Source organism: Pseudochaenichthys georgianus, chromosome 15 (genome assembly GCF_902827115.2).
Source record: "Pseudochaenichthys georgianus chromosome 15, fPseGeo1.2, whole genome shotgun sequence".
In the NCBI taxonomy this organism is placed as follows: domain Eukaryota; kingdom Metazoa; phylum Chordata; class Actinopteri; order Perciformes; family Channichthyidae; genus Pseudochaenichthys; species Pseudochaenichthys georgianus.
Window position 1 is genome coordinate 17,239,042 of NC_047517.1, and position 24,134 is coordinate 17,263,175.

At 41.4% G+C, this 24,134-nt stretch overlaps 3 protein-coding genes across 4 annotated transcripts in view; 2 read left to right on the forward strand and 1 right to left on the reverse strand.

Moving 5' to 3' along the window:
- egln1a (egl-9 family hypoxia-inducible factor 1a) overlaps positions 1-1,197 on the forward strand; it is a 38,142-nt gene extending 36,945 nt beyond the window's left edge. For both annotated transcript variants that reach the window (XM_034100450.2, XM_034100451.2), the window contains exon 5: positions 628-1,197. In XM_034100450.2, coding sequence (XP_033956341.1) covers positions 628-683 — 56 coding nt within the window. In that variant the 3' untranslated portion in view covers positions 684-1,197. The remainder of the gene's footprint in view (positions 1-627) is intronic.
- Positions 1,198-2,363: 1,166 nt separating this feature from the next.
- Positions 2,364-6,417, reverse strand: gpr137ba (G protein-coupled receptor 137Ba). The gene is made up of 7 exons (XM_034100449.2): positions 5,650-6,417; positions 4,506-4,555; positions 4,196-4,418; positions 3,704-3,850; positions 3,389-3,517; positions 2,956-3,077; positions 2,364-2,853 (listed from the first exon to the last, which is right to left on the reverse strand). Exons 1-7 carry the CDS (start codon positions 6,031-6,033, stop codon positions 2,736-2,738), a joined length of 1,173 nt encoding a protein of 390 aa, XP_033956340.1. The 5' UTR covers positions 6,034-6,417; the 3' UTR covers positions 2,364-2,735.
- Positions 6,418-9,598: 3,181 nt separating this feature from the next.
- nid1a (nidogen 1a) lies at positions 9,599-23,801 on the forward strand. The gene is made up of 20 exons (XM_034100551.2): positions 9,599-9,913; positions 11,495-11,797; positions 11,883-12,109; positions 12,310-12,575; positions 12,689-12,826; positions 13,100-13,351; positions 13,631-13,831; positions 14,642-14,875; positions 15,072-15,209; positions 15,750-15,878; positions 16,568-16,711; positions 17,749-17,868; positions 18,341-18,568; positions 18,997-19,169; positions 19,871-19,997; positions 20,089-20,260; positions 20,820-20,977; positions 21,065-21,188; positions 22,083-22,195; positions 23,220-23,801. Exons 1-20 carry the CDS (start codon positions 9,710-9,712, stop codon positions 23,348-23,350), a joined length of 3,582 nt encoding a protein of 1,193 aa, XP_033956442.1. The 5' UTR covers positions 9,599-9,709; the 3' UTR covers positions 23,351-23,801.
- Positions 23,802-24,134: the final 333 nt, after the last annotated feature.

Sequence of the window (24,134 nt, forward strand, 5' to 3'; positions counted from 1 at the left end):
AACAGGGATGTCTCAATACCAGACGAGTCGATACCAATACAATTAAAAAAGTATCTATATCAATTGGATATCCCAGTAAAATAATTAAATAACAGAATATCTCATGTACTTCTAAATACACTCCTTTTTTGATTGTTTACATACTGGTTCCCTGAAAGGTTATAAAACCCTCTCAAATAAACTTTTTTTTTATTTCTGTGAATGTTTCTTTTTCCAAACGACTTGACAAGACCTGTGATTTACAAGACCAAGATGTAACACATTATGATACTTTTATAACTTAGCACATTTCTTTTTTTACTGAATAAAGCGTGAATGGACCATAATGCAACTCTATGAAACCTCACCTGCTGCTAACGGCTAAGGTTAGCTAGCTTTCCTCCTGCCCATTTCAACACAGATTAGTTGTACACACAGTAGCATTATCAGGGGGAAAAGTGTGTCAATGGTGAGTTCACTGCCCGGGATGATGGTACTAAGGATTTTTACTGTAACATCACTTTTTATATCATTGGCATCAAGGTAGCTAAATATCTGTTCTTGTGACCTCCCTAGTCTAAACTACACAACCCTGTTTTTATTTTATTTGTATATAACGTCTCATATTTGTGTGTTTCCTCTGTGCAGGTGCAGGAGAGAAAGGAGTAAAGGTTGAACTTGGCAAACCCTCAGACTCCAGCTAGTGGGAAGGCTGCATACCAACAGCCGTTAAGTGCTCTGTTCGAAGAAAGTGGCCTATAGAGAGCATGTGTGTGTGTTTTACATGGCAACAGCAGACTTTTTGCGCGAGAGTGTGGAAGAACCATTTTTATGGAGACAAAACAAACAAAAACAGTGATTTCTGCTTGTTTTCAGCAAACCGGGGCAGCCCAGAGGACCTTGAATGTCATGACATTGTACTGAAAGGGATTGTGTGTTTTTGTTTTTATTTCCCTTTCACCTCTTCGTTGGAGAGAGCGCTTACGTTACAGCTGACATTTTCATAAAATCAACGGGGGTTAAGCTCCCAGAGAATCTACACCTTTTGCATATTGGTTTTTACAGTTAATTCCTAAAGGTACAGTGTTCTGCATATTATCGTGGTATGCTTTTCACATGGAATCAGCTGTTATGAGATACAGTATTGCAAAGTTGTACTTGAGGCTGCAATAATATGAGGAATGATCTGAATTAAAAACACGCTTTTTCTGACTAAAATTGTTTGGTCTTAGTTCAAATGCAATCATTTCACAAAAGAGGTTAAGTGTGATTTTTGGTTTTGTTTCGGCTACTCTCTTAATAACAAATCATTTGAGTAAGCACAGATTTAAGGAGCAGCATTCACCTGCCTCTCATGTTGTCCTGTTTGCACTATATGCAGTTACATGCTGCCTCCTGCAGGCCTACAGTGAATTGCTGATTTTCTGGACCCCAGCATAAATAAGATTATTCACACTGAGAAATAAGACTTCAGCATAAAATCAATTCAAGTGTCTTAATCCCCAAGTATTACCTTCCAGGTTGTTTTCACTGCTTTAAAGAATATAGCATATAACAAAGTCTTTTCCATGACAACCTCAAACGTTAAGGCCCTATTATGCTCATTTTCACATTCATATTTGTATTTTGGGCTTGTTCTGTGAAATGTTTCCATGCTTTAATGTAAACATAAACATACATTTTGTTGGAGCGCTAGCCAATAGTAGCGCCGCTGTTGCGTAGGAATGTCACTGTTACAGAAGTAAACAAAGGACTACAATGGAGGTGTTTCAGGCAGGGGGGAGTGTGTGGGACTTTGGCAATTTGTTTGCCTTTGCAAACTATTGACATGCACAAAAACCTACCTGACACACTACAGGAAAGCGAAACACCCCAAATATTAGGATCCCTTTATACAAGTACATAGTGAGAACGTTCCAATATTGTAAATGGGAAATAGATTTTTTTTTTTTTTTTGAAAGCATAATGGCTTGAAGTTTATGGCTAAATTATATATTTAGTGCTTTAATCTTTTTAAAAAGGCTCATCAATAAAATGGGGAGGAGTGCCAAACATATCAGGCCTGCTAGTCGTCTTCTGCACACAAATATAATAAATGTTACTTTTACTGATTGAGTATTAATGTAACTACAATGTTCTAGCTGTCCTTAATAACAGTCGGTGGTTTAAGGACAAATGCTGAAAAGCCCAAGAGCCTGTATGTTTGTTCTAACTACTCTGTCTTAATTATATAGATGATTTAACATTAAGTAGTGTTCATTCATAATTAAGCGTGGTGTGATCCATGATTCAGGTCAACAATAATATTCTGTAGAGTAACGTATGAAAACGAGCAGTGGTATCAAAGTATTGGTGTATTCTTCATCTTGAACCGCATCTTGCGCTGCATTTTAACTGTCTTTAATATGAATTAAAACTCTATATAAAACACATCTGTATGAAAAAAAATACAGTACATAAAATAGTAAGAAAGTACGTATTACAAAAGTCAGGACATATATTAAGCAGTATTCAATACAAACTATACAATGAAAAGGATTAAATGCAGTCAACGTTAGCTCACATTGTGCAAAATTAGCGTCCCATCAGTGGACCTTTATATACTGGCAGAAAAGTCTGTTCGTTCTTCTTCTCTAGACAAAATAGAAGACTGAATGCATCGAGTAAACAGCGACTTTTGGCCCCATGCGCCTCTTCAACAAGAGAGACTGTGCAAAAATATACAAAGCCACAGGCCAGCAGGAGTCGCTGGGACCTCAGTAATGGCTGAGCTCCTCAGGAGGAGGTAGGGGGGGATAAATGTCGTCTCCTCCGATGTAGGCGCCAATGCCGCTGCTGCTCTGGCTCCCCCACTCGTAACTGTCAGCAGCCAAACTACAGAATCCAATCAACAAACAACAGTGTCATTTGACCTCTACCCTTTGCTACAATTCTACTTCCTGTATTATTTTGGTGGTAACATCGTGGTGCTTTTACCTGGCTTGGATGTTCTGAGGCATTACACTCCACGCCAGGTCCTCGTCGCTGTCATAACGCCGGGGGTTGTCGAAGAAATAAGCCCTGGAGGAGAAGCCATGACCGGGAAGCCCGGAGCAACTCTGCAGGACAAGCCGCAGGCAAATAATATAAATGTAAGTAGTCTTACATTACTTAAACTTTGGACTGTACATCACATCGTTTCTAACCTCATGGCAACAATGTTTATGTTTTTTATTATCTTTCATATTTGTACTGGACAAAAACAGAAACAGACATTCCGTGTAGTTGAACAACAGCGTGTTTTATCTGCTTTCCTATATATTATCTTATGTCCCCTCAGATTTATCTTGTGACCCGTGACCCTCATGTTGTAAACTGCTGACTTATGGCGCATTTCCACTGCAGGGCAAAGTGTATTTGCTTGACTCACCCTGTCTAGGTCAGGCTGCCGAACTCTGAAGAAGAAAACCAAGAGAGTAGTGGGCAGCAGCTCCCATACAAACAAGATCACCCCAAAGACGATGTAGCCAGTGTCGCCCAGAGTCGACTGTAAGTCTGCCTGTGGAACAAAAACACATCCACTATTCAAACAGCCAACTCTTTTACCCTCACATGGAGAACTACTGTATAGCTTGATTGCAACCATCACAAGGAAAACACAGATTAAACACGTTTCTTTTTTTCGTTTCATTTTCTTTTTACATTAACTCATACATCTAAAGGCATTTGACCTCTGGTGGTTCACCTGGTCTGAAACGTTGTACCAGTCGTAGTCAAAAGAGCTAATGCTCTTGTTTGAGAGTCCCAGGACGACCAGATTGTAGCAGGCCCTGGACGAGTACAGGAGGATGACGATGGCTCCTATGACCGTCACCTGGCACACCGACGTCCCCTGTGAGGTTTGAAGAGTTTCATCAAGGGAACATTGGTTTAATCTTACAGAAACTACATGGTAACTGAGGGTAAAGATAGCTGCAATACATTTTGAATTTTAAGGCGTGACCTTTTATTTTGACGTGAAGTAAAACCAGTCTTGCATAACACTGTGTTGCTAGGAAACTATGACTGTGTACAAAGCAGGATTAGGTAAAGAAGTGCATCTTCACTCAAGTGTGCTATTATTAGCTGTGGACAATACATTGTAATGCCACTTACACAAATCTTTTCTGTTGAGGGTTAATCTACCAATTATATTTTCCTTTTCACACATGTCTCTCCCTTGAGTAGTATGTCTTACTTTTGACTCCAAGTATATGTTGGCCAGGGACATCTTAGCGAGCTTGTAAAGACACAAGGAGAGCGACACGGCACACAGGACAAACAGTGTGTCGTTGATGGCGACCCTCACAAGCACGAGGGTGTGGGCTTCTGCAGAGGACATCCTCACCAGCAGGGCACACACCAAATTCACTACTAAGAACACGAGGCTGATGAACAGGAAGAGCAGGTACAGCGGCAGCCTGTGGGTCAGGGGACATGTTTTTAGTACCGTAGCCAAGTTAGTAATATAATTAAAAGGGCAAATTAAGTGTTGTAAATGCATGTACCTGTATCTCAAAAGTTCTGGTGCATATTTTGACTTTGCCTTGAAAACAACCTGTGAAAACAAAAATCATTTCAGTTTCATTATGCAAAATGTGTCATGTTATTTAGGCCACTCATTTTCACTTCTGTATTCTCACATTTTAAAGAAACACATTCTTCTGAAACAGGAAGTTTTTTGGGATACACAATAGTCTCACAGCACACAGGAACATTTACTGTAATACTTATGAGTTGTTCACTCTCAACTGGGACTCAAATCAGCAACAAATGATTAGGCTTGAAATAAACTTAGAGGGCAGAGGAGTAATTATTTGATATTTGTATCAAGTATGCAGATGAAGGAACTATTTGCTGCTTAGCTAATCAAAATGAGTATCTTTTACATCAATAGGCAATATTATGTTGACAGTGATTATAGGGTTCTAGCCATATTTGATATCAGTGATTATTAATATTGTCATTAAATGTATTCAAAGCAGCAGGTAGGGAGATAAATGAGTGTTGCTATCTATCATATCATATTATGGATTTGATGAACTCTTCAAATGCTAAACTCTCTTATTCAACGAGAAAGTGTAATTAAAGAGTTATTTAACTAGTTGTTAGTTTAGTTTCACAAATTAAAAGTTAAAGGTCTTGTTTTACAGATCTCATTGAGATCAGACAGCGTGGCACCAAACCATTTCTTGATAATATAATGATGAAGTTATTCAAAGTATATATACAAAAACCATGTTGTATTTTGGTTTCAGGCAATAATTCACATGATGGTAGGTTATGTTTAAAGATCCCCTAAAGACAGGATGGCAGATACATTACTCTATAAAAAAATAGTAGATGTATCTTTAATTTCATTTACTTTTGTTGAAAAATCTAAAACCATGAATATGTATTGTTAAACATGTTTAAGTTGAATTGCTGCCATTGTAAGGTGCAGTGGATGTTTCCAAATAGATGTTTAAGTTAAAGAAACCTCTAGTGTCAAACTCAGTACATACATCAATCTGCAGCACCAACATGCATGTGAGGAAACACACATGCAAAGGGTTTGAGTCGAGGGGGACTTTCAATCGAACTCTTTTCTGCCATGACAGAGAACGTGCAGACTAGTCACTAGCTGCTGTCACTAGCTGCTGATTAACTCACCTGTGCGAAGTAAAGGTTCATGAGGCAGAGGGTGAAGAACTGGAGGCAGACAGGGAAGCAGTACAGCAGCCAGAAGGGAAAGGGCTCCAAAGTGTTAGCTGTGACAAAGTTTTTGAAGTAGAAGGAGAAGAGGACGGTGCGCAGGGCCGACCACAGCAGGCACAGCGACAGGAACACGGTCTGGTAGCTGAAGCGCTTGTGTCGGTACCGCAGGACCAGCCAGAGCTGCACGTAGATGAAGATGAAGAGGAGGGAGTAGAAGACTGTGTACACCACCGTCAGGCCCAAAGTGACGAAGGGGGGGACTGCCGGGCTCAAGGTAGGCAGAGGCTGCGACTTGTCCATCGGTGACTGCAGCTCCTTCTCCTCCGCCTGGGCCTCCATGAACCTGCTATCCCTGGCCTGGGGAGGAGGGAGCGGAGCGGAGCGGCGTCGAGGGGGACTCAGCCGGGGTTAGCCGCCGGGTGTCTGTCGTCACAGAGCGTCCCGCGGAGTGGAGGTTGTAAAACGAAAGATAGAAAAAGAGGAAATACTAGTGCGAACGCTGCTGTCAAGTTGAGGATGGAAAAAAAGGCAAGGGGAAGAAAACAAGGCTAACTTCCTGCTGCGGAGCCTGAGACAGCCAGAGAGCGAGGCACATGATCAGGGTAGATGAGAATGAGCTGTTTGTCAGCGGCAGAGGGCAGGAAGCTGATCCGGGCTGCAGCTAGGAGCTCCGTCAGTGCAGGAGGACCGAGGACCAGCCTCCACCCCTCCCGCTCCTTACGTGACGCGACGCATCAGCTGACGCACACTATACTGTACCTTTAACCCTCTGATGGAGCTTCCCACCGCCACTGATCCCACGAGAGCATCTCAGAGCTGTGAGGTTACTTTCATTTTATTAAGGTGATTGAAACGTAGTATTACATACAAAATTCAACACTGGAGGTAGTAAACATTATTTACAACAAATCCATACTATAGGCGTAAAAGGAGTACTTGCGTAAAAGGATACTTGCCTATTCAGCACTTTAAAAAAGTGTGGTGTCTTGCAAGAGATATGGTTGGATGTCCTGTTCACCCCTCACTAGAGCAAATATTCTGATTAACACAATATTAACTTTGCTACAAATTGTCCTGGAGTTTTTGATGCCCCTGAGTTCCCAAAGTTCAGCGTATTAGACTTGGCATGACAACATAAATAAAGCAGAGGAACATATTCCAACCTTTTATTTGGGATAGGATTCAAGCTCCAATCTTGATCCTACAAATTTAAATCAGTTGTGTTTTAATGATTCCCTCTCTCCCTTGCAAACACCTTCAGCACTCAAACGTAATCACACCTTGAGTTTGTAACACAGCCAATCCAATAACAGTGAGACCTCATGACGTCATCAGGTTTCTTTTGTTTGACTTTAGAAAGGTCCTCCAGGACCAAGGAATACATTGTATACCTGTTTTCACTGGGAAATTAGTTCTCGTCATGATGAATAAACTGATATTTTTTCAACCAAACATGTGATTAGAGAAGCAAACCTTTTATTGATGATCCTAAAAGAAACGTTTCTTCTGCACACAAACCTCAGTGAAGTTTGTTATGGTAGAAGTGGCCCGGTTTTTGTTTCACAGGCTGGGGCATGTGAACATGAGGAAGGCCAAGGATGGAGGTCACTATGCTCACCTTTGACTGCGCTGATATACATTAATCTTTTTGCAAAATGGAGACAGCAGCAGGCACAACACAAAAGAGCATTCTGAATGGTCTTTTCTTTCTGCAGATTAGTTGTATATTTACCATTATTTGAATATATTTCAGAGTTAATAAAAAATGCATAGACATCATGGTGTTCATGTACTTTCCTTATGTAAATCAATGTATATTAAACCATGAAAACATTTTGAATTCATTGTAGATTATACTATGAAAGCTCAATGCAAACTTTTGTACAGATGACCAGAAGGTGGCACCCTAAACTATATAAAGATGGAAAGGCTTGGAGGGCTCGAAAATTGGACAAACTATGGAACTAACAAGTCAAAAGAAAGAAACACAAAGAAGGTGAACACATTCAATATTTAAATGACCTGATTGTTCTCCTTCCAAAATACTATTGTATCCAGTAAAATATATCAAATCAATTTAAGGTATCCAGAAAATGATGTTAATACCGCTTGTACATTTATTAAAAATAAACTTGCTAGATCAATTCAGATGACTTCTCTCTTTGAGGCACATGACAGAAAGTAGCGGTGGCTATGCCCTTCAGGCTAGTACTAAGCACATTGTCTGTATAATTTGGAGCCTTTACATGGAACCTTGTACGAACATAGACAGATAAGACAGAGTTAAGCACAAACATAGTAGATGAAATAAAAAAACTTGTTTGGTGTTTCACAAGCCCCATCAAATGTTGAAATGTTCAGGACACCAGCTGTTGCTGCTTAGAAAAACTCATCTTACACTCCTATCAGGAGAGAGGCTGGAAATGGAGAGTTTTCCCTGAGGGTGACGCTAAAGAAAAGGCTGTGGAGAATCACAAGGATCTGTCTCCATGGCAGCGTCAATGTGATCTGTACATTTCACAGCAGGACCAACAGTATTTAGGCCTGAGGGTGGTGCAAGAGGGTAGCTCTTGAAGAAGCTGATCCTCTAGATTACAAACAATTATCTTGATGACTCCTTACATCAAATAACTGTATTACTAGTTATTGCCTCTGTTTGGAAGTGAGCAATTTGATCAAATTAATTCAGACTTGAATTATTTTATTTTAAAAATCCAGTTATTCTAAAGCAAAAATAAGAGCAAAAATCAAATGAACATAATTTAGTGCCACAAAAACACATAGTTTTTCATTCTCACATCTTTACATGGGCGCGAAGTTTAACACATTAAGACCAGTTTAAAATAGTGTTATGTGGGTGTTTACCAGTAAGGGGAGGGGCCATGACACATAATCTGTTCCTTAGCCTTCAATATCTCTTGTGCAATGACATCTTGGCCTGCTGGTGGTGTAAATATTTAAAGGTCAGGGTTTCTCCAAAAACAATATTAATCATCATCTGGTGGTCATTGTCCCCACCGAATGTAGTGTAAACATTATCATTCATGTAGAGGTTATTTATTGTCTTGTTTTCTTTTTCAAAGCACGTTTTTATGGACCAGAGTGTGGATGAACTTCATTTTCCACTCCAAACAAAGAGGTCAGAGGTCACACAAAATCATTAGGACTCCTGGGGACCGTGAATACCCATGTTAAAATGTCATGGCAATGTGGCCAACAGTTGCTCAGATAATTGGACCAAAGTGTTGGATGGATGACTGACCAAGCGATAGGAGGGCAGAAGCATCCCCAAGTTGAACCATATTACCAGCATGCCCCTCATTATCCCAGCTGGAGGGGAGTCTGATAGCCGCAGCGGGATTCCTTCAGATGATTAGTGTATGGTACACTGCTCTGTGATCTTGTCCTTTTACATAATGTTTCAATCAAACCGGCCATGGGGCTCTGTTGCTGGTAACTGGTCCATGCTCTGATGGGCCCTTGGCCTGTATCCAAATCTGCTAATACAGTCCAGTGTTGTCCCTCTGTATACCTCCCACACAGACAGTGGCCCCTGTGTTATAGTACCTTATCATCAAAACGTGGGCTGCCTACTGTATTGGCAATACTGGAACAATGAGTGAGTTTAAATCAATGGATGTGATGTGAAACTGACCTCAGTGGCTACTTCTGTCCTCAACCAACCCTTTAGTGTTTGTGTTTTCACAGTTGGGCTGGCCCAATGATCACTGCAGATGTCTAGATAACTGCGCCAATAAACTGACCCAGAGCATGTCAGTCTTCCGTCATTACGTCCCTTCAGGAATTTGTTTAATTGACAACATGACAAGGAAAGTATAGGCTATACCTCTCATGTCTCTCTCCAATGTTGGTGAAAGCAAGTTTTCAGCTCGCCCCCTCTCAACCCCGCCCCACGTTTCTCCAACTTTCTTTAGTGGAGCTCTTGCGCCACTCACTCTCCACTAACCTGACTTGGACAAACCACAGGACTTAACTGCTCCTGAAACAAGGAACCATGGGTTGGCAGGAGCAAAGATGGCTCGTCTATGCGAGTTTTCTCGGACTTGTTGTGACGGTGGAGAGCGTAACGCAGGGAGAGTTTTTTCATCACGGCCCGAGCGCAAGGGACCAGTTACTGGAAGCGGGGAATGACAAGACGCACCGACTTCCACTGGACAAGCCAGTTTTGTTTTATGATGGCACTTTCGACAGCATTTTTGTAAGTTACTCATACATGGATACGCATTGCCATTTTACTACAAACGCGTAGGATTAATTGGTCAGGGGGGATTGTCCAACGATCTCGCGCAATTGCGCACACCCTAACAGTTATACGGAAAAAAGGGCCGGTAGTAACATCCTAAAACAATACCTGGAAGTTGCAAAGTATATCTGGGGCAGAGTATGCTCTGGATTTTTATAAATATTGATTGACTAATCTCAATGGCTGCTAAATCTCGTGGAATGCATGTGTCTACACATTCTTGCAGTTTTCCCTAAACTCATAATTGTATTGTTGACATAAAGTACTTATTTTGTAATCTAACCCCAACACATATACGGATGAGTCTATGTTCTATAACTGAGGTCAGTAAGGGATGCTTTTTTATTAACCGAATAAATGTTTAAAATGTTTAGATAACAGACAGTGAGGAAACGGTAGTGGGCTACTAACATAACAACATTATTAGACTTTGTGTCTTTACTGTTTGCATTACCCTGTGATGCTTTTAAATAACGCTAAAAATAGCTAGATTTAGATGAAAGCTGCACCATTGTATTGAACTGACAAACAGCCCTTTATTGTGCGGCTAGTAGATATCTGCCATCAGAGAGTATTTATATATAAAGGCGGTAGCTTTTTGTTACCACCTTTTTTTATTTTTTTATTTTAAGGGGAAGATCTATTAGAGGAGGTGTGCAGAGGCAAACAAAGTTGTGGTTAACACATTAACCTGTGTTGGGAGTAAATATTACATTTCTTTTTGCACCTATGAGTCCGGGGGTTTCCTTGCTGCTGACTACTGACAAGTTATCCCTACATCACTCACCACAAACATATTTCTCTACTGCAGTCAGGCTTCCCCGAAGATTTTAGTTTTTAACGAGACAGTCAACCCTGAACTGTCTGTGCCCTGCAGGGGAACAGTAATGTGTTTCACATGGTTATAGACAAAAACATTCTTCTAATCATTAGGAGGTCTCCTTTATCGTCTCCTCCTTAGTGTGATTCATAACCTACAAAGCCCTTTACTAACCTTAAAGATCTCTCTCTTCACTACATCTGCAAGATCAGACTTACTGATCACTTTCCCAGCTCTATCTCACATTTTGACAGGAAGTTTCTGTAATGAAGATTAGTGCGCAATCTGTGTGCTCTCTGGGGCTGCTCGACAGGGGCAAGGACAGGAAACTGTGCTTGGAATAGTGCTCTTGTTTTCCCCGGGTCAGGAAGTGAAGCAGCCTCATGTGCAGAGTCTCTGTGTGTGTTTTTGACATTTTAGAATTTCTTTTACAAGCCCTGCATGTGTTCATGTTAAACCCCTAGTGTGTGAAACCTGTGTTAAATGGCATTTTGTTTGTACATTAGTAGGACATGGCAGCTGACTCGGATCATTAGTCTAATGAGTGTGGAATAAAGATCAAAGTGGGTCAGACTGGACTGGCTTTACCTCTGCTGTTACAGTTCTTCATGTGTTATCATAATGACTCAAAAAAACAAAAACAAAAACAGCCATATGGTGTAACATGCATCTAATTTCTTGTTAACCCCATTACCAACTCGAGCTTTTGATTTCAGATCAACACCAATGGTTTTGTTGCCACAGCAGAGCCAACAGGCGAGTCGACATATCTTGACAAAATGCCGCCAAAGTTCGGCACGATTGCAGCTCTGCTCGGAGACCTTGACACAAGTGATGGTGTGGGAAAGGTTTACTTCCGCCAAGACTCCAGTCCTGATGTACTGACCAGAGCAGCCCAATACATCAACGGAGCCTTCCCTGAGGATGATGAAGTCTGGCCCACCAATGCTGTGGTCGTCACCTGGGTCAATGTCGCCACCCATGAACCTCCAAGCAGAGGAGATGGCATTGAGAAGAGGGTGAGCATCACATGGATATGTAAGTGTTTGATCTATGTGGTTTAAATTGTCATTTACATTTTCTTAAACATTTTTTATTACACAGAGAAACACCTTCCAGCTGGTTATTGCATCCCTGGAAACGGCATCGTACGCTATCATCCTCTATGCAAGGGATGGGATGCCGATTTTGTCCACGCCTGTACAAGGCAGCAGTGTGGTCATGCATGCTGGTTTCAATAAGGGTTTGGTCCGGGGTTTTGTGTTTTCCAGTCAGGGGCCATACTACCGCACCACCACTGATGATGAAGCATCCATCCGCGCTTTAGCAGAGTAAGCCAACCAAATGCTGTCAGCACAGTAATTACCATTTCCTGGTGCCTTGATGTCAATGACCCAACTGATGATTAGTTCACTAAGTAGTCACTTGATCTATTCATTTACTACATTTTTTCTAAGGGCCTACATCTCGACAAGCTTCCCCTCTGGGCCAAAGTTGAAGTTGTAAAAGTCTGTTTTCACCTTTTTTATAGAGAGACCAACTCTGGCCTGCGCGGTGTATGGGTGTATGAGATTGGAACGTCTCCCTATTTTACCAACGTGGCTCCAGGTGAGGTCACTGACCTGCCCGTCGAAGCTGCTCCACAGGGGCCCTCTGAGGCCGATCATGCAAGGAAGACTGTGTATACTACTGGGCAGCAAGAGCAGGACCGAGAAGTCCACCCAGTTCAGTACCAGCCACTTCAACCTGGTAACCCAGAAGGCTTAGTGGTGGACGACACAGATATAAATGTAGATGGTGGGTCAAAAGGAGAAGAACTCAAATGCTTCTTTCATTGGTGCACAATTATATATTATTTGATCAAGTATCTGTTCTTTGTTTATTTGTATCAATCTTTTTTATGTTTTCAGTGTTCTCATACGACCTTGACACATGTGCGAACAATAGAAAGTGTTCCCAGTTTTCTGACTGCAAAGACTACTTGGGTGGATACTGTTGCAACTGCAGACCTGGCTTCTATGGCAATGGGATAGAATGTGTGGCAGAGGGTAAGACTATGGCCAAATCTCATTTTGATAAAAGATTCAAACAGTGCGTTCTTTTTATAATCTACTACTGCTTCAAGGAAATGGAGAGGATAACACATTTGTTTTAGCCTGAAGCTCATGAACATGCCTAACTTACAAGAACAATGTGATTATTGTGGCTGTTTGTCCATTACGCTACTCTTGAAAGGAGTTGTTCAAATCTATGTGTTCAGCTCGTGTGGTTGTTTGCTCCTTTCTGGGACCAACTTTGAAGGTTTTGCTTTGTTTTTGCAGGAAAGCCACAGAGGATGAATGGTAAAGTGCATGGAAAAGTGCATGTGGGCAACTCTCCTTCCCCAGTGGAGTTCACCAGCAATGATCTCCACTCCTACGTTGTGGTAAATGACGGCCGTTCTTATGTGGCCATCAGTGACATCCCTAGCACCATTGGGCCCTCTCTGCAGCCCCTGTCGGCCCTTGGTGGAGTCATTGGGTGGGCATTTGCTCTGGAGCAGCCTGGCTTTAGGAATGGCTTCAGTATCATAGGTGAAGTACCTGTTTCTACAACTGCTTTAACAATATGTGATAATGTGACAACTTCAAGCTTTTCATGTGATTCTCTCATGCTTCACTTGGTTAGAAAATGAGGACATTTCTGTAAACAAATGTGTGCGCTGTTACAAGCAACTTGCCATACAGCTGCATTTCCACTCATGCTGTCCAGCTGAATTCCCCTCACATTACTTCAGCCGAGTCAGAAGGCGGTGAGCCAAATTTCATCCAGGGCCAGGGTCTTAAAGTTAACCTCTTCTCTGTCCTCTGTAGGGGGGAAGTTTGTACGGCAGGCTGAGGTGACCTTTCTGCCAGGGAATGAGAAGTTGACCATCAGGCAGGAGTTCAAAGGCATCGATGAGCACGACCACCTGGCAGTGAGCACCACCCTGGAGGGCCGGGTCCCTGAGGTGCCTCGTGGCGCCACCGTGCGGATCGACCCTTACTCTGAGATCTACCAGTACGGCAACAACTGTGAGGAACAGCTTAAACAGAGACTCACTTTGTTCTCGTGAAGATGTCACTGCCTTGTTTCTCCTGTTTTTCTCACATGACCAAATCTCTTCATTTATAAAAAATAACATTTTTTCTGCTTTTGTAACTATAGCTTAACCAATAAAGGTAATGTTTTGAAGTGGGGTTATGTTGGGTATTTATAAATATTCATTGTATTAACTAAAGCAGATGGTGAGCAGCTTGCTCTCTGTTTGAGAAGATACTGGAGTATGGGGACTGCTGTGGATAGGGGGAAGCAGCAAAACGTATGTCAGCCACTTAAAAACAAGTCCCACCTAAAATAATCAGTATCATTTTAAGTGTACACTGAATTCAGAATATTTTCACTGCTTTACCTTCCCTCCAGACATCCCTTTTAATATTACACTAAAGCTATTATCAATGCTCTCTTCAAAGCCCCCGGACATAGTCATTTGGCTTTCTAGGTCATTGAAGTTGCTGGTAAACTGCAGCCTCAATCAGTGTTATAATGTGATTCTGGTTAGTTTGGATTCACCAGTCACACAATAACACACACAAAAACGGGGGCTGAGAATATTTGTATTATAATAATTTGTCCCTTTTTTTCTGTTGGCTAAAAAAACGTTTCACTGCTGCCCCTTTCCTCAGAAGTACATTATTAGGCTTCTGTGCCTGTTACTGCATCTGTTGCTCCAAGCTGGGGGTATGCTGGGTACTTCACAACCCCCACTTCAAACAATCCAAACTATCCCTTTTAAAGAAGACTAAGAAATAATTGACTAATTTCTTGCTTATCCTGCCTTCCAGTGATCACTTCATCCTCCACCCGGGACTATGTAGTGAGCTTTCCCGATGGCTCCACTGAAACCAGGTCCTACCAGTGGCGTCAGACCATCACCTTCCAGAGCTGCCAGTATGGAGAGTCTTTGAAAGACATGAAACCCACTCAGATGCTCAGCGTGGACCAAGTCTTTGTCTTGTACGATGCTAATAATGAACTCATCCGGTTCGCTATGAGCAACAAGATCGGTGATATCAATGGTGAGGTCATGGGGATTATTTTTGTCTTCCTGTTTTAGTCCGCGCACACTTCCTTCCTGGAGTACAACATCCTCCACTTCTACTAAAAGTTATGGCTATTTCTGAATGGTGAAATCAGTGTTATTCTTCTCATGGAATCACATGTATTAATATTATAGTGGTAACATTGTCCTAAATAAGGCTTTTTTACTCTCAGGAGGGGAGCCAGAGGAGAACCCGTGTTTCACTGGAAGACACGGCTGTGACACCAACGCTGTGTGTCGGCCTGGACAAGAAACTCAGTTCACTTGCCAGTGTGCGACTGGCTTCAACGGGGACGGCCGCACATGCTATGGTAAGAATAATATGTGATTTAACTCAAAAAGTTTCCAATGTGTGTGGCAATAAAGATTTTCATCACTCATGAATGTTCTGCTTTCAAGTAAATCAAACAGTTTCCACATCTGTTTAGAGCCTTCATTTAATTAACCCAGACATTATAAAGCCTTCCTTCCGGGGGAACTGGGCAATCTTACCAATTAGCAGAGGGGTCCCACATGGTAAACAAAGTCTCACATACTCCCGGACCAGGTTGACATATAAACTGTGGTCCTCATCCCTAGTCCATTCTCTATACAACCTTGAGACTCTTGCATTCGATACCAGACAGGAAGAACTCTGAGGCACATACAGTAGAGAGAGGAAGGAAGTAACTCAGACAGATGCTATCTTGAAACGTGTGTAATTAAGAAACCTAATCAAGCTCTCTTCTCTGATCTCCATCTGATAATGAAGGACACTGATTTGACAAATCCAGACTTCAGAGCCTCAAAGTTAAACATGGACCTAATGTGACAGCTATTGGCATATGATAATCGACTCTTCTCTTTATCAGACATTGATGAGTGCACAGACAATCCTCAGATCTGTGGCTCCCACGCTATCTGCAACAACCAGCCCGGGACCTTCCGCTGTGAATGTGAAGATGGTTATCAGTTTGCCAATGATGGGCAGACCTGCATTGGTAAGTCTTCCCAAGTACACTTAGATATTCCAGAAGGATTAACAGGTTCAGGCATGAATTGTAATAAATTGCACTAAGATATCAGGGTAAGCTAGATAAAACAAACTTACTATACATAAATAACCACTAACGCATTTTACTGATTGGTGCAGTAGCATAATATAATTCATATTATAATTTAATCTAGATAAAGTTATTCCGAATCCACCCAACAAACAACACATTGTAGGCTCCGCTGTATTCTAAAGCTACCGAGTTGCTCACTTAAAACATATTATCAACATTGTCTCCAGTTTGGCCATATAGTCTAGCCAAGCCTAGTTTATATTGCGTTTTTGGTTGAAGATGATTAAGCTACGGCCAGTTAGCTCAGCTTGGCCTAAAGAATAGAAACAGTGGAAACGGGTAACCTGGCTCAGTCCAAAGGTAACACATTTGCCTTCCAGCACCTCTGAAGCGCACTAATTCACGTATAGTATCTTGCTTGTTTATTCCAAATAAATGTTTTTTCCCCTTTGTTTCCAGTCATCCTGTTATGCTAAGCTAAACTAGGTTGCTGCTGGTTGCAGCGGCAGCATATAACAGATATCGAGAGCAGTATCAATCTTCTGATTGAACTCTCTTATTCTTATCCCCCCCAACATTTAATCAACAGTACATTTTCTTCATCCTCTTTTTCTTCTCCTCAGGGGCTGATCGACCTAGGGACGCCTGTGACGAAGGCACCCACACCTGTGACATCCCTGAGCGCGCTCAGTGCAGCTACACTGGAGGCTCGTCCTACATCTGCTCCTGCCTCCCAGGGTTCATTGGCGATGGCAAAGTCTGCCAAGGTACGAATAGAGACACTGACTATGTGCTTTTGCTGAAGAATGATCACAGGAATAAACTGCTTTCAGTTTATAGGTCAACTCATTCAAAGGTTACATAATATACAACACTGAGTTGTTTTTGCCTCTAATTCTAACACAGTAAAACACAGTGCTCATAGTATATCAAAACTAATTAATTTTAGAATGTAGCTAGAGCGTTTACTACCATAACATTAGATTATTGGACTGGACTGTATCAGTGGTTTTGCATACTTTAACTGACAAGTAATTCATTATTGTAGCCATTTAAACTATGCAGATTTAAGATTGCATCACATTACTAATTGGTTGATGTTATGATATTCAAGTTTGAATAATTTAAATGTACATGTTGTCATTTGATTACTAACAGAATCTGATTCAACGTTAACGTTTTATTATGATACCTGTGACACACTCCAACTTTAAACATGTTGGTGTCTGCAAGGATAATGTCAAATCTGAGATGAGATTGTTTGCTGCAAAACAGCATTCATGAGTGATGTTGTCACAAAGTCATCTTAGAGGAAGGAACAACACAAACTGACAAGGATATTGTGTAAGTAAGAGATGTGATTTTAGCAGTAATTGGCAGTAGTGTGAAGTATTTCTAGTCAACAGGCTAAATTGAAAATCAACACAAGGGGCCTGTTGCACAAGAAGTACATCTTTGAAATCCATTACATGGGCTTTACGACTGTAATTGTTAGACCATCTGCTCAGGACGGGGGAGGTGAGATTGCTTACAAAGTACATGTGCAGCGATTGAGCAGTGATACATAAAAAGCAGATGGAGATCCTGAGTCCGCCTGTAGTTTTTTTTGGCTGGCATTCATTAATAGTTTCCATTCTTTCCATGCTTTAGCTTGATGTTGTTGCTGACCCAGATCATGCTGGAGATCCCTGACCATAAAAGGACGCGACAAATCAGACATGCGGAAAATATTTTAGCCTCTACGGTTGATTCTTCTCTCTCTTTCTCTCTCTACTCACCCTCTTCTCTTCTCTTCTTCCTAAAGACATAGATGAGTGCCGGTCTGGCACGTGCCATCAAGACGCTGTGTGTTATAACACCGAAGGATCATTTACCTGCCAGTGCAGGCCGGGTTACTATGGCGACGGCTTCTACTGCTCCCAAGGTAAGTTTTATGGAATGCCACTTCACTTTTTGACAGGCAGACCCGACATCTTATTTACACATTACAGCGATGTCAGGGGACTTGTTTTCTGTCCACTGTAGTAACTCTATCCTTTGCGGCTGCAAGTGTATTTAGAAAATGTGTCATGGGAGTTTGAACTTTTTTGTTAGTTTTTCTTTATTCTGTTGCAGACTCAATAATAGAGGATCATTTTCATTCGCTGCATTGTTTAACCCTCCCATGTGGGCAAGAGTTGTGTTTGGAAATGAACTCCTCACCAAGCATATTGGTGCCAGCTGGCTGGGACCTGGTTTTCATTTTCTTCTGAACAGCCAAGTTATTTGTAATGTATTACAAGGGATTTGTGTTGCTGAATTTAAAACGGGGGACAAAATGAGAAATGAATGAGCTCATGTAGAAGTCTTTGGCATTGTTGTAGGGCATTCACTTTGGCTCTTATTTTCCTCTACAGAGAAGACAAAAACACAATGTGAGACCCACAGAGACAGTCTGCTGGGTTCCACTGAGTTTGGTCCACGGGGCCCCCGACCTGCCGTTGGACAGTACATCCCTTCCTGCGACGAGAACGGTTCTTATGAACCCATGCAGTGCCACGGCAGCACGGGATACTGCTGGTGTGTGGAGCGAAACGGGCAAGAGGTCCTCGGGACTCGCTCTGGGCCAGGAAGCAGACCAATGTGTGAGTAAATCTCATGCCTTTAACCAAAGTGTCTCCCAATAAAATGTATAAAAACAACAAGCTCCCAAATATTCCCTAACGATTATCAACATTTTAATAGAGGTAACAGTCTCATTTGTTCACTGTCGGGGCTGTTTTATCTGCAAGAAACTAATGTTTTTATTCACATTTTTACCTAACACTCTAATTTAAAAATAATGGTGGTAAAAACAATAACTTCCATGAGACAACTAGTGGCAGAGATTTACACATTAACTTTTAAAAGACCAAACATGCATTATTTATAAGGAGCTTTAAACAAGCTCTACAAAAATATACTGAGAAATGGAAGGGGGTTTTGTTTATCAGGAGACTTTCTGTTGCTAAATTGACTTGAGATAAGTCCCCCGTCTACAGCACCTCTGATTTCCAGTGTTTGTCTCCGATAGGCATCGACCACGGTGGTGTGCCCGCACCTGTTGGACCCACCCCTCGACCCGATGTCCACCCCCTGCCTCCAGGGACACACCTGTTGTATGCCCAGAGCGGCAGGATCGAGCACGTCCCGCTGGAAGGTTATGAAATGAAAAAGGACGCTGGCAAGGCTGTCCTCCACCTCCCTGTAAGTTTCTCCAAATAAACTCTTACAGAGAGCATGATTCCAAAGAAATGTAAGTGATGAAATGATATGGTTTGACAGGTCTACAATCAGTTTTACCTACACTTATCTGAGACATTTCTGGAGGCTTTTCTGTTTATGAAATGATCTTTGGGGAATGTGTCTTATCCCCCATCATGAAATGTAATATCTTGCTGGCTTTATGGCTGTTCATGACAGGGAAATGCTGATATAATCCTAGAAGTAAACTTCCTCAATAAAGACATGAATTTAACAATGCAGAAAAAGTTCATCTTAATGTCCAACTGAATTTTTTTGTGTGATCATTCATAGAATACTAGGAAAAAAAGCTGAAGTATGTTTGGATTTCTCATTTGTAGCTCAGCCTTGCTGGTAATAACAGTTGCTTTCAACCGCCAGCCATTTCCCCATCTGCTTCATGCATTCAATGCTCACACTTTATTGGAGGCACATGGTGACATTCACACTAATTACTACCATCGGTCTGACATCTTTGGAATACGCTGATTTTCAAAGCAGCTGGACTGGAGTTGCTCAAGCTCAGTGTGGGGCTCTATTTGTTTGGATTAATGTCTAGACGTTAATGTCTAAAAACACACATCTGCTCCGTGTTTTTATCTCCGACCACTCTTGTTTGAACAAAAGTGCACTTCAATGATTGTTGGTTGCTGACCCCTCCACAGGAGAAGGTAATCATTGGTGTGGCCTATGACTGTGTGGAGAAAATGGTCTACTGGACTGAAATCACATCTCCCTCCATCAGCAAGGCCAGCATCCAGGCGGGAGAGCCCACTGCGGTCATTACATCAGGTAACTGTTATACTTCACTCTTTCATTCATCCATTTTGTGTATCGCAGCACTGTATTGTTTAACAAAACAACTGATATATCCTCCCAACAGATCTGGACAGCCCAGAGGGGATCGCCATCGACCACTTGAGCCGGACTATGTTCTGGACAGACTCTGTGAAGGACCACATCGAGGTGGCCTCTCTGGACGGATCTCAGCGTCGCGTCATTATAGACACTGATCTGGTCAACCCTCGGGCTATTGTAACAGACCCTCCCAATGGGTGCGTATTGTTTCACATAACAACATTTACGCTTTACTAGTTTGTTTCTTTTACATACTGCTAGAGAACTACACATCGCTAAGGAACTGTTAATATGATGTATATGTTATGATTTGTTAATTTAAAGGAATACACTTTTTTAAACAGCACTTTTTTCACAGATCCAAAAATCTAGATATAGTATTTAGTGAGCTTAAGACGTGCTGGTAAATGGCTTTTGTTAATTTTAAATAGAGAATTGCTTCTGGTTCTCATTCTAAACAAAGCTAAACAGCTGTTGGTTGTAGTCTTATATTGAAATTTGAAAGGACAGATAAATTAGCGGTTTTGTTCTTCACATCTAACTCCTGATAAGAAATAATGTCTCTCAAAATGTTAAACAATGTTTAAATCTTTGTAAATTCATATTAGGATAGCCATAATAGTTGGAGTGAATATTAACACATTAATCAAACATTATAATTTCTTGATACTCATTGGGTGCTAGCTCTATCTAAAAGATCTGATCCTAAAACCTGTTGAGTTTGAGAGTGAACTGACTCCACACCTGTCCTTACAGAAATCTGTACTGGGCAGACTGGAACCGCGAAGCCCCAAAGATCGAGACCTCTCACATGGATGGATCCAACCGAAGGGTTCTGGTTAAAGACGACCTCAGCCTGCCCAACGGCTTGACTTACGACTCTCAGAGCTCGCTGCTTTGTTGGGCAGATGCAGGTAATGTAGATTTCAGACAGATGACTCACCTATGAATTGATGTCTGCCTTGTGATCATCAGTCATTCATATAATCTCTCACCGGCAGGCACACATAAGCTGGAGTGCACGCATCCCAGCCACGGTGACCGCAGAAAGGTTATAGAGGGGCTTCAGTACCCTTTCGGAATCACGTCTTTTGGGAAGAACATCTACTACACTGACTGGCGGAGGTTGGACTTTTTCTATTTTTGAGCTTTCTTTCTAATTAAAACATTTAGTATGTAAGCAGTTGTGGAAGAAGAACTTACTGTAGATGGTTTACTTAAGTCAGTAGAGATAAGTCAGTAGAGATACTCCTTTATAAGTTAGAGTCCTGCATTCAAAATGTACTCAAGAAAAGATACAATAGCATCAAGTTGTTCAATAATGAAGTTCCTTTACACATTCTTTGGTGATTATAATTAGTATCATTCATCTCAAATGTATTTATCTCAACTGAAGTTGTAAAATAAATGGTGTTAATGCAGTTCTTTTATACCTTAATATTATTTGTATAGTTTCAAATTGTAGTTTAGAGCATTGATGTTTATAATGCAGCCTTTGTGCAATGTAAGAACGCAGATCTGTTGAAGAAGGACAGGGTGGGTCAGAGGTCAAAAAGCTCCCCACACTTCAAGCACTGGCCCTTGATGTTCTTCCAGACCGATGTGAAGACTGTGGATCTTTTTTCCCATGTAGCTGATTCTGTATGTTAGCTGTTGTAAAAAATGCGGGGGTTGGGGTGTCTATTTTGTTAGTGTGTGTATGTGGGGTGAGGAAGCATCCTAAAAAGTGGCAGCTGCTTGCAATTTCTCAGCCTCTACCAGTGACCTGCCCAGGGCCTCCCTCTGATCTTGCCAGGGCTGTAGCCTAGCTGGAGAAGGTCGAGGAGGGGGGGCGCAAATACACACACACACACACACACACACACACAGAGAAAACTATGTCAGTTATGTCTGAGAAGGCTACCCTAACCCTTACTCATTCTTGACAGACTTTTATACAAAACGCAGTGAGGCAGCATGCGAACATTACTCAATCTGGGATAGTCCTGCGTTGCTTAACTCTGGTTGTGGTTTCAACAGGGATGCCGTGGTTGCCGTGGACCGCCATGCTGGCAAGGAGTCCGACATGTACCAGCCTCAGAAGAAGACGAAGATATATGGGATCGCCACAGCCTACGCCCAGTGTCCGGCAGGTAAAATACCAGAGATCAGTGGTGGATGACCTACTCAGATCATGCTTAGGCAAAAGTTGAAAATACACCAATGACAAATAAAATTTCTCAATTTAAATGTTACAAACGTAAAAAGTACACAAGTATTATCAGCAAAATGTACTTCAATCAATAATGAATATACCTACGTTTGTTTAAATATGAATACATGTAAGAGCATTTGAATTTTGAAGTTCATCAAGATGGAGATCTTTTTCAAAATACTTTGTATACTACTGAGATTATATGTAGTAAAGTACTATCAAAGTGTCAAAGAAATTTAAAAAGTATAAGATTTCCCTCTAATATTTAGTAGCATAGAATAGTAAAACTGAGGAAAGCACAAGTATGTCAAAGTTGCACTACTAGAGTATACTAACTGAGTCTCCACTGTTTTGGAGCGTACAACAGGGCCATACATACATCCTTATGAATTATTTTTGAAAAACATTTGCTTTTGTAGTTTAAAAAAACTATTGATTTTAATTTGTTTTACCTAGAGTTTGGGGTGAAAAAACTCCCACTCACTCTGAATAACTGTTCCTAGAAATAACTTGACCCTTGTACATATGGGGGCTACCTTTTGAGTCATGGTTATTATCCATTGCCTTCACTCTTCAGGACAAATCATCACAGTTGTGTGACCTCTGTGACCTCTGTAACCTCTGTAAAGACCTCTGAACATGAGTTCTCAGCAGGTTCTTAAAGCAGCAGGAGGGTTTCTGCAGCTAGTATTCATCATTAAGTGAAGGGATGACATCACGGTGCAGCACCAGGTCTCACCCGCTATACTAGATAAGGCTGCATGCATACAGCCAGGGAATGTGGAGTGAAGGGAGAGGGGCCTCCAACATCTGGAGTTTGCTTTGTGTTTCCTTTAAGTGTGTGTATATGTGTTCAACAAACAGTGAGGAGACTGTTTCCTGCTATGGAGGCGTAGGATTTATACGATTGCCCTGGAATGTCCCGCATTAATAAGAGTTTGTATATATTTTCCTTCCGCCAGGACAAAACTACTGTTCTGTGAACAACGGGGGCTGCACTCACCTCTGCTTAGCAACCCCTACTGGCCGCTCCTGCAAATGTCCCATCAACGCAGTGGGCGTGGGCTGTGTGGAGAGAGACGGCGGGTACTGAGAGGAGGAGGCTGCTGCTCTAAGAGTTGACACTGTTTGGATTTCACCGCAAATTAGGAGCCACTCAGCATTACTAAACTATAGCTGCTGAAAATGCCACTGAAAACCAGAGGAGAACTTACTGTGCCTTTTTTTTTATTGCTCAGTGTTATGCTCATCTACAATTTTACATCTCCCTTTGTAAAATCACGAGAATTGTAAATATAAACACTATTATTTTGTCTTTTCCTGAGTACACATAAACTGAGAATAAAGCTCAAGGGATACATCATTTAATGTGAAATTCATCACAGCAATGCATGACATCATCTCGTGTCAGTCGTGTTACACTGAGGCGTGCTTGAATTAGTTTTTCTTGTGGAAGTATTACTGTCGAATTTAGGACTAGTCTGTAAGAGCTGGTGGGATGAGTTTACATGTTGGGCAGCATAAGAATAAACATTTTTCTAACATGTTGGTCTCCTGTGTGTGGCTTTAGTGTAATTGTAGCGACGCCGTGTGTTAGATGGAGGTAATTACAAATACATTATGCCAGGTGGAATTGGGCTGCCGTAGGAGGCGCCAAAGTAAACAGAAATAGATTTTCATGTTATCTGCCATAGTTAAAACTAAACCACATGTATATGTAAAATAATAATATATTACAAATATTCCTTTAGGAGTTGTGTTTGTGGATCTTTTGATTTATTATGAAATGATCTCAATTATGTTCAACTCCTTTCGGGTTTCGGCGTATATATTTCCCACATTATAACTTATTGCCGATTCAGTATATTGAACTTTAC

Bases quoted from the DNA above. Each gene is read 5' to 3' on its own strand.
- gpr137ba (XM_034100449.2), bottom strand. From the start codon at position 6,033: ATGGAGGCCCAGGCGGAGGAGAAGGAGCTGCAGTCACCGATGGACAAG. The intron at 3,078-3,388 runs GTGAGTCAAGCA...CTTGTCCTGCAG, and splicing joins GGCAGCCTGACCTAGACAGG to AGTTGCTCCGGGCTTCCCGG. The intron at 2,854-2,955 runs GTAAAAGCACCA...TGGATTCTGTAG, and splicing joins CCTCAGAACATCCAAGCCAG to TTTGGCTGCTGACAGTTACG.
- nid1a (XM_034100551.2), top strand. From the start codon at position 9,710: ATGGGTTGGCAGGAGCAAAGATGGCTCGTCTATGCGAGTTTTCTCGGA. The intron at 12,827-13,099 runs GTAAGACTATGG...TTGTTTTTGCAG, and splicing joins GATAGAATGTGTGGCAGAGG to GAAAGCCACAGAGGATGAAT. The intron at 19,170-19,870 runs GTAAGTTTCTCC...ACCCCTCCACAG, and splicing joins AGGCTGTCCTCCACCTCCCT to GAGAAGGTAATCATTGGTGT.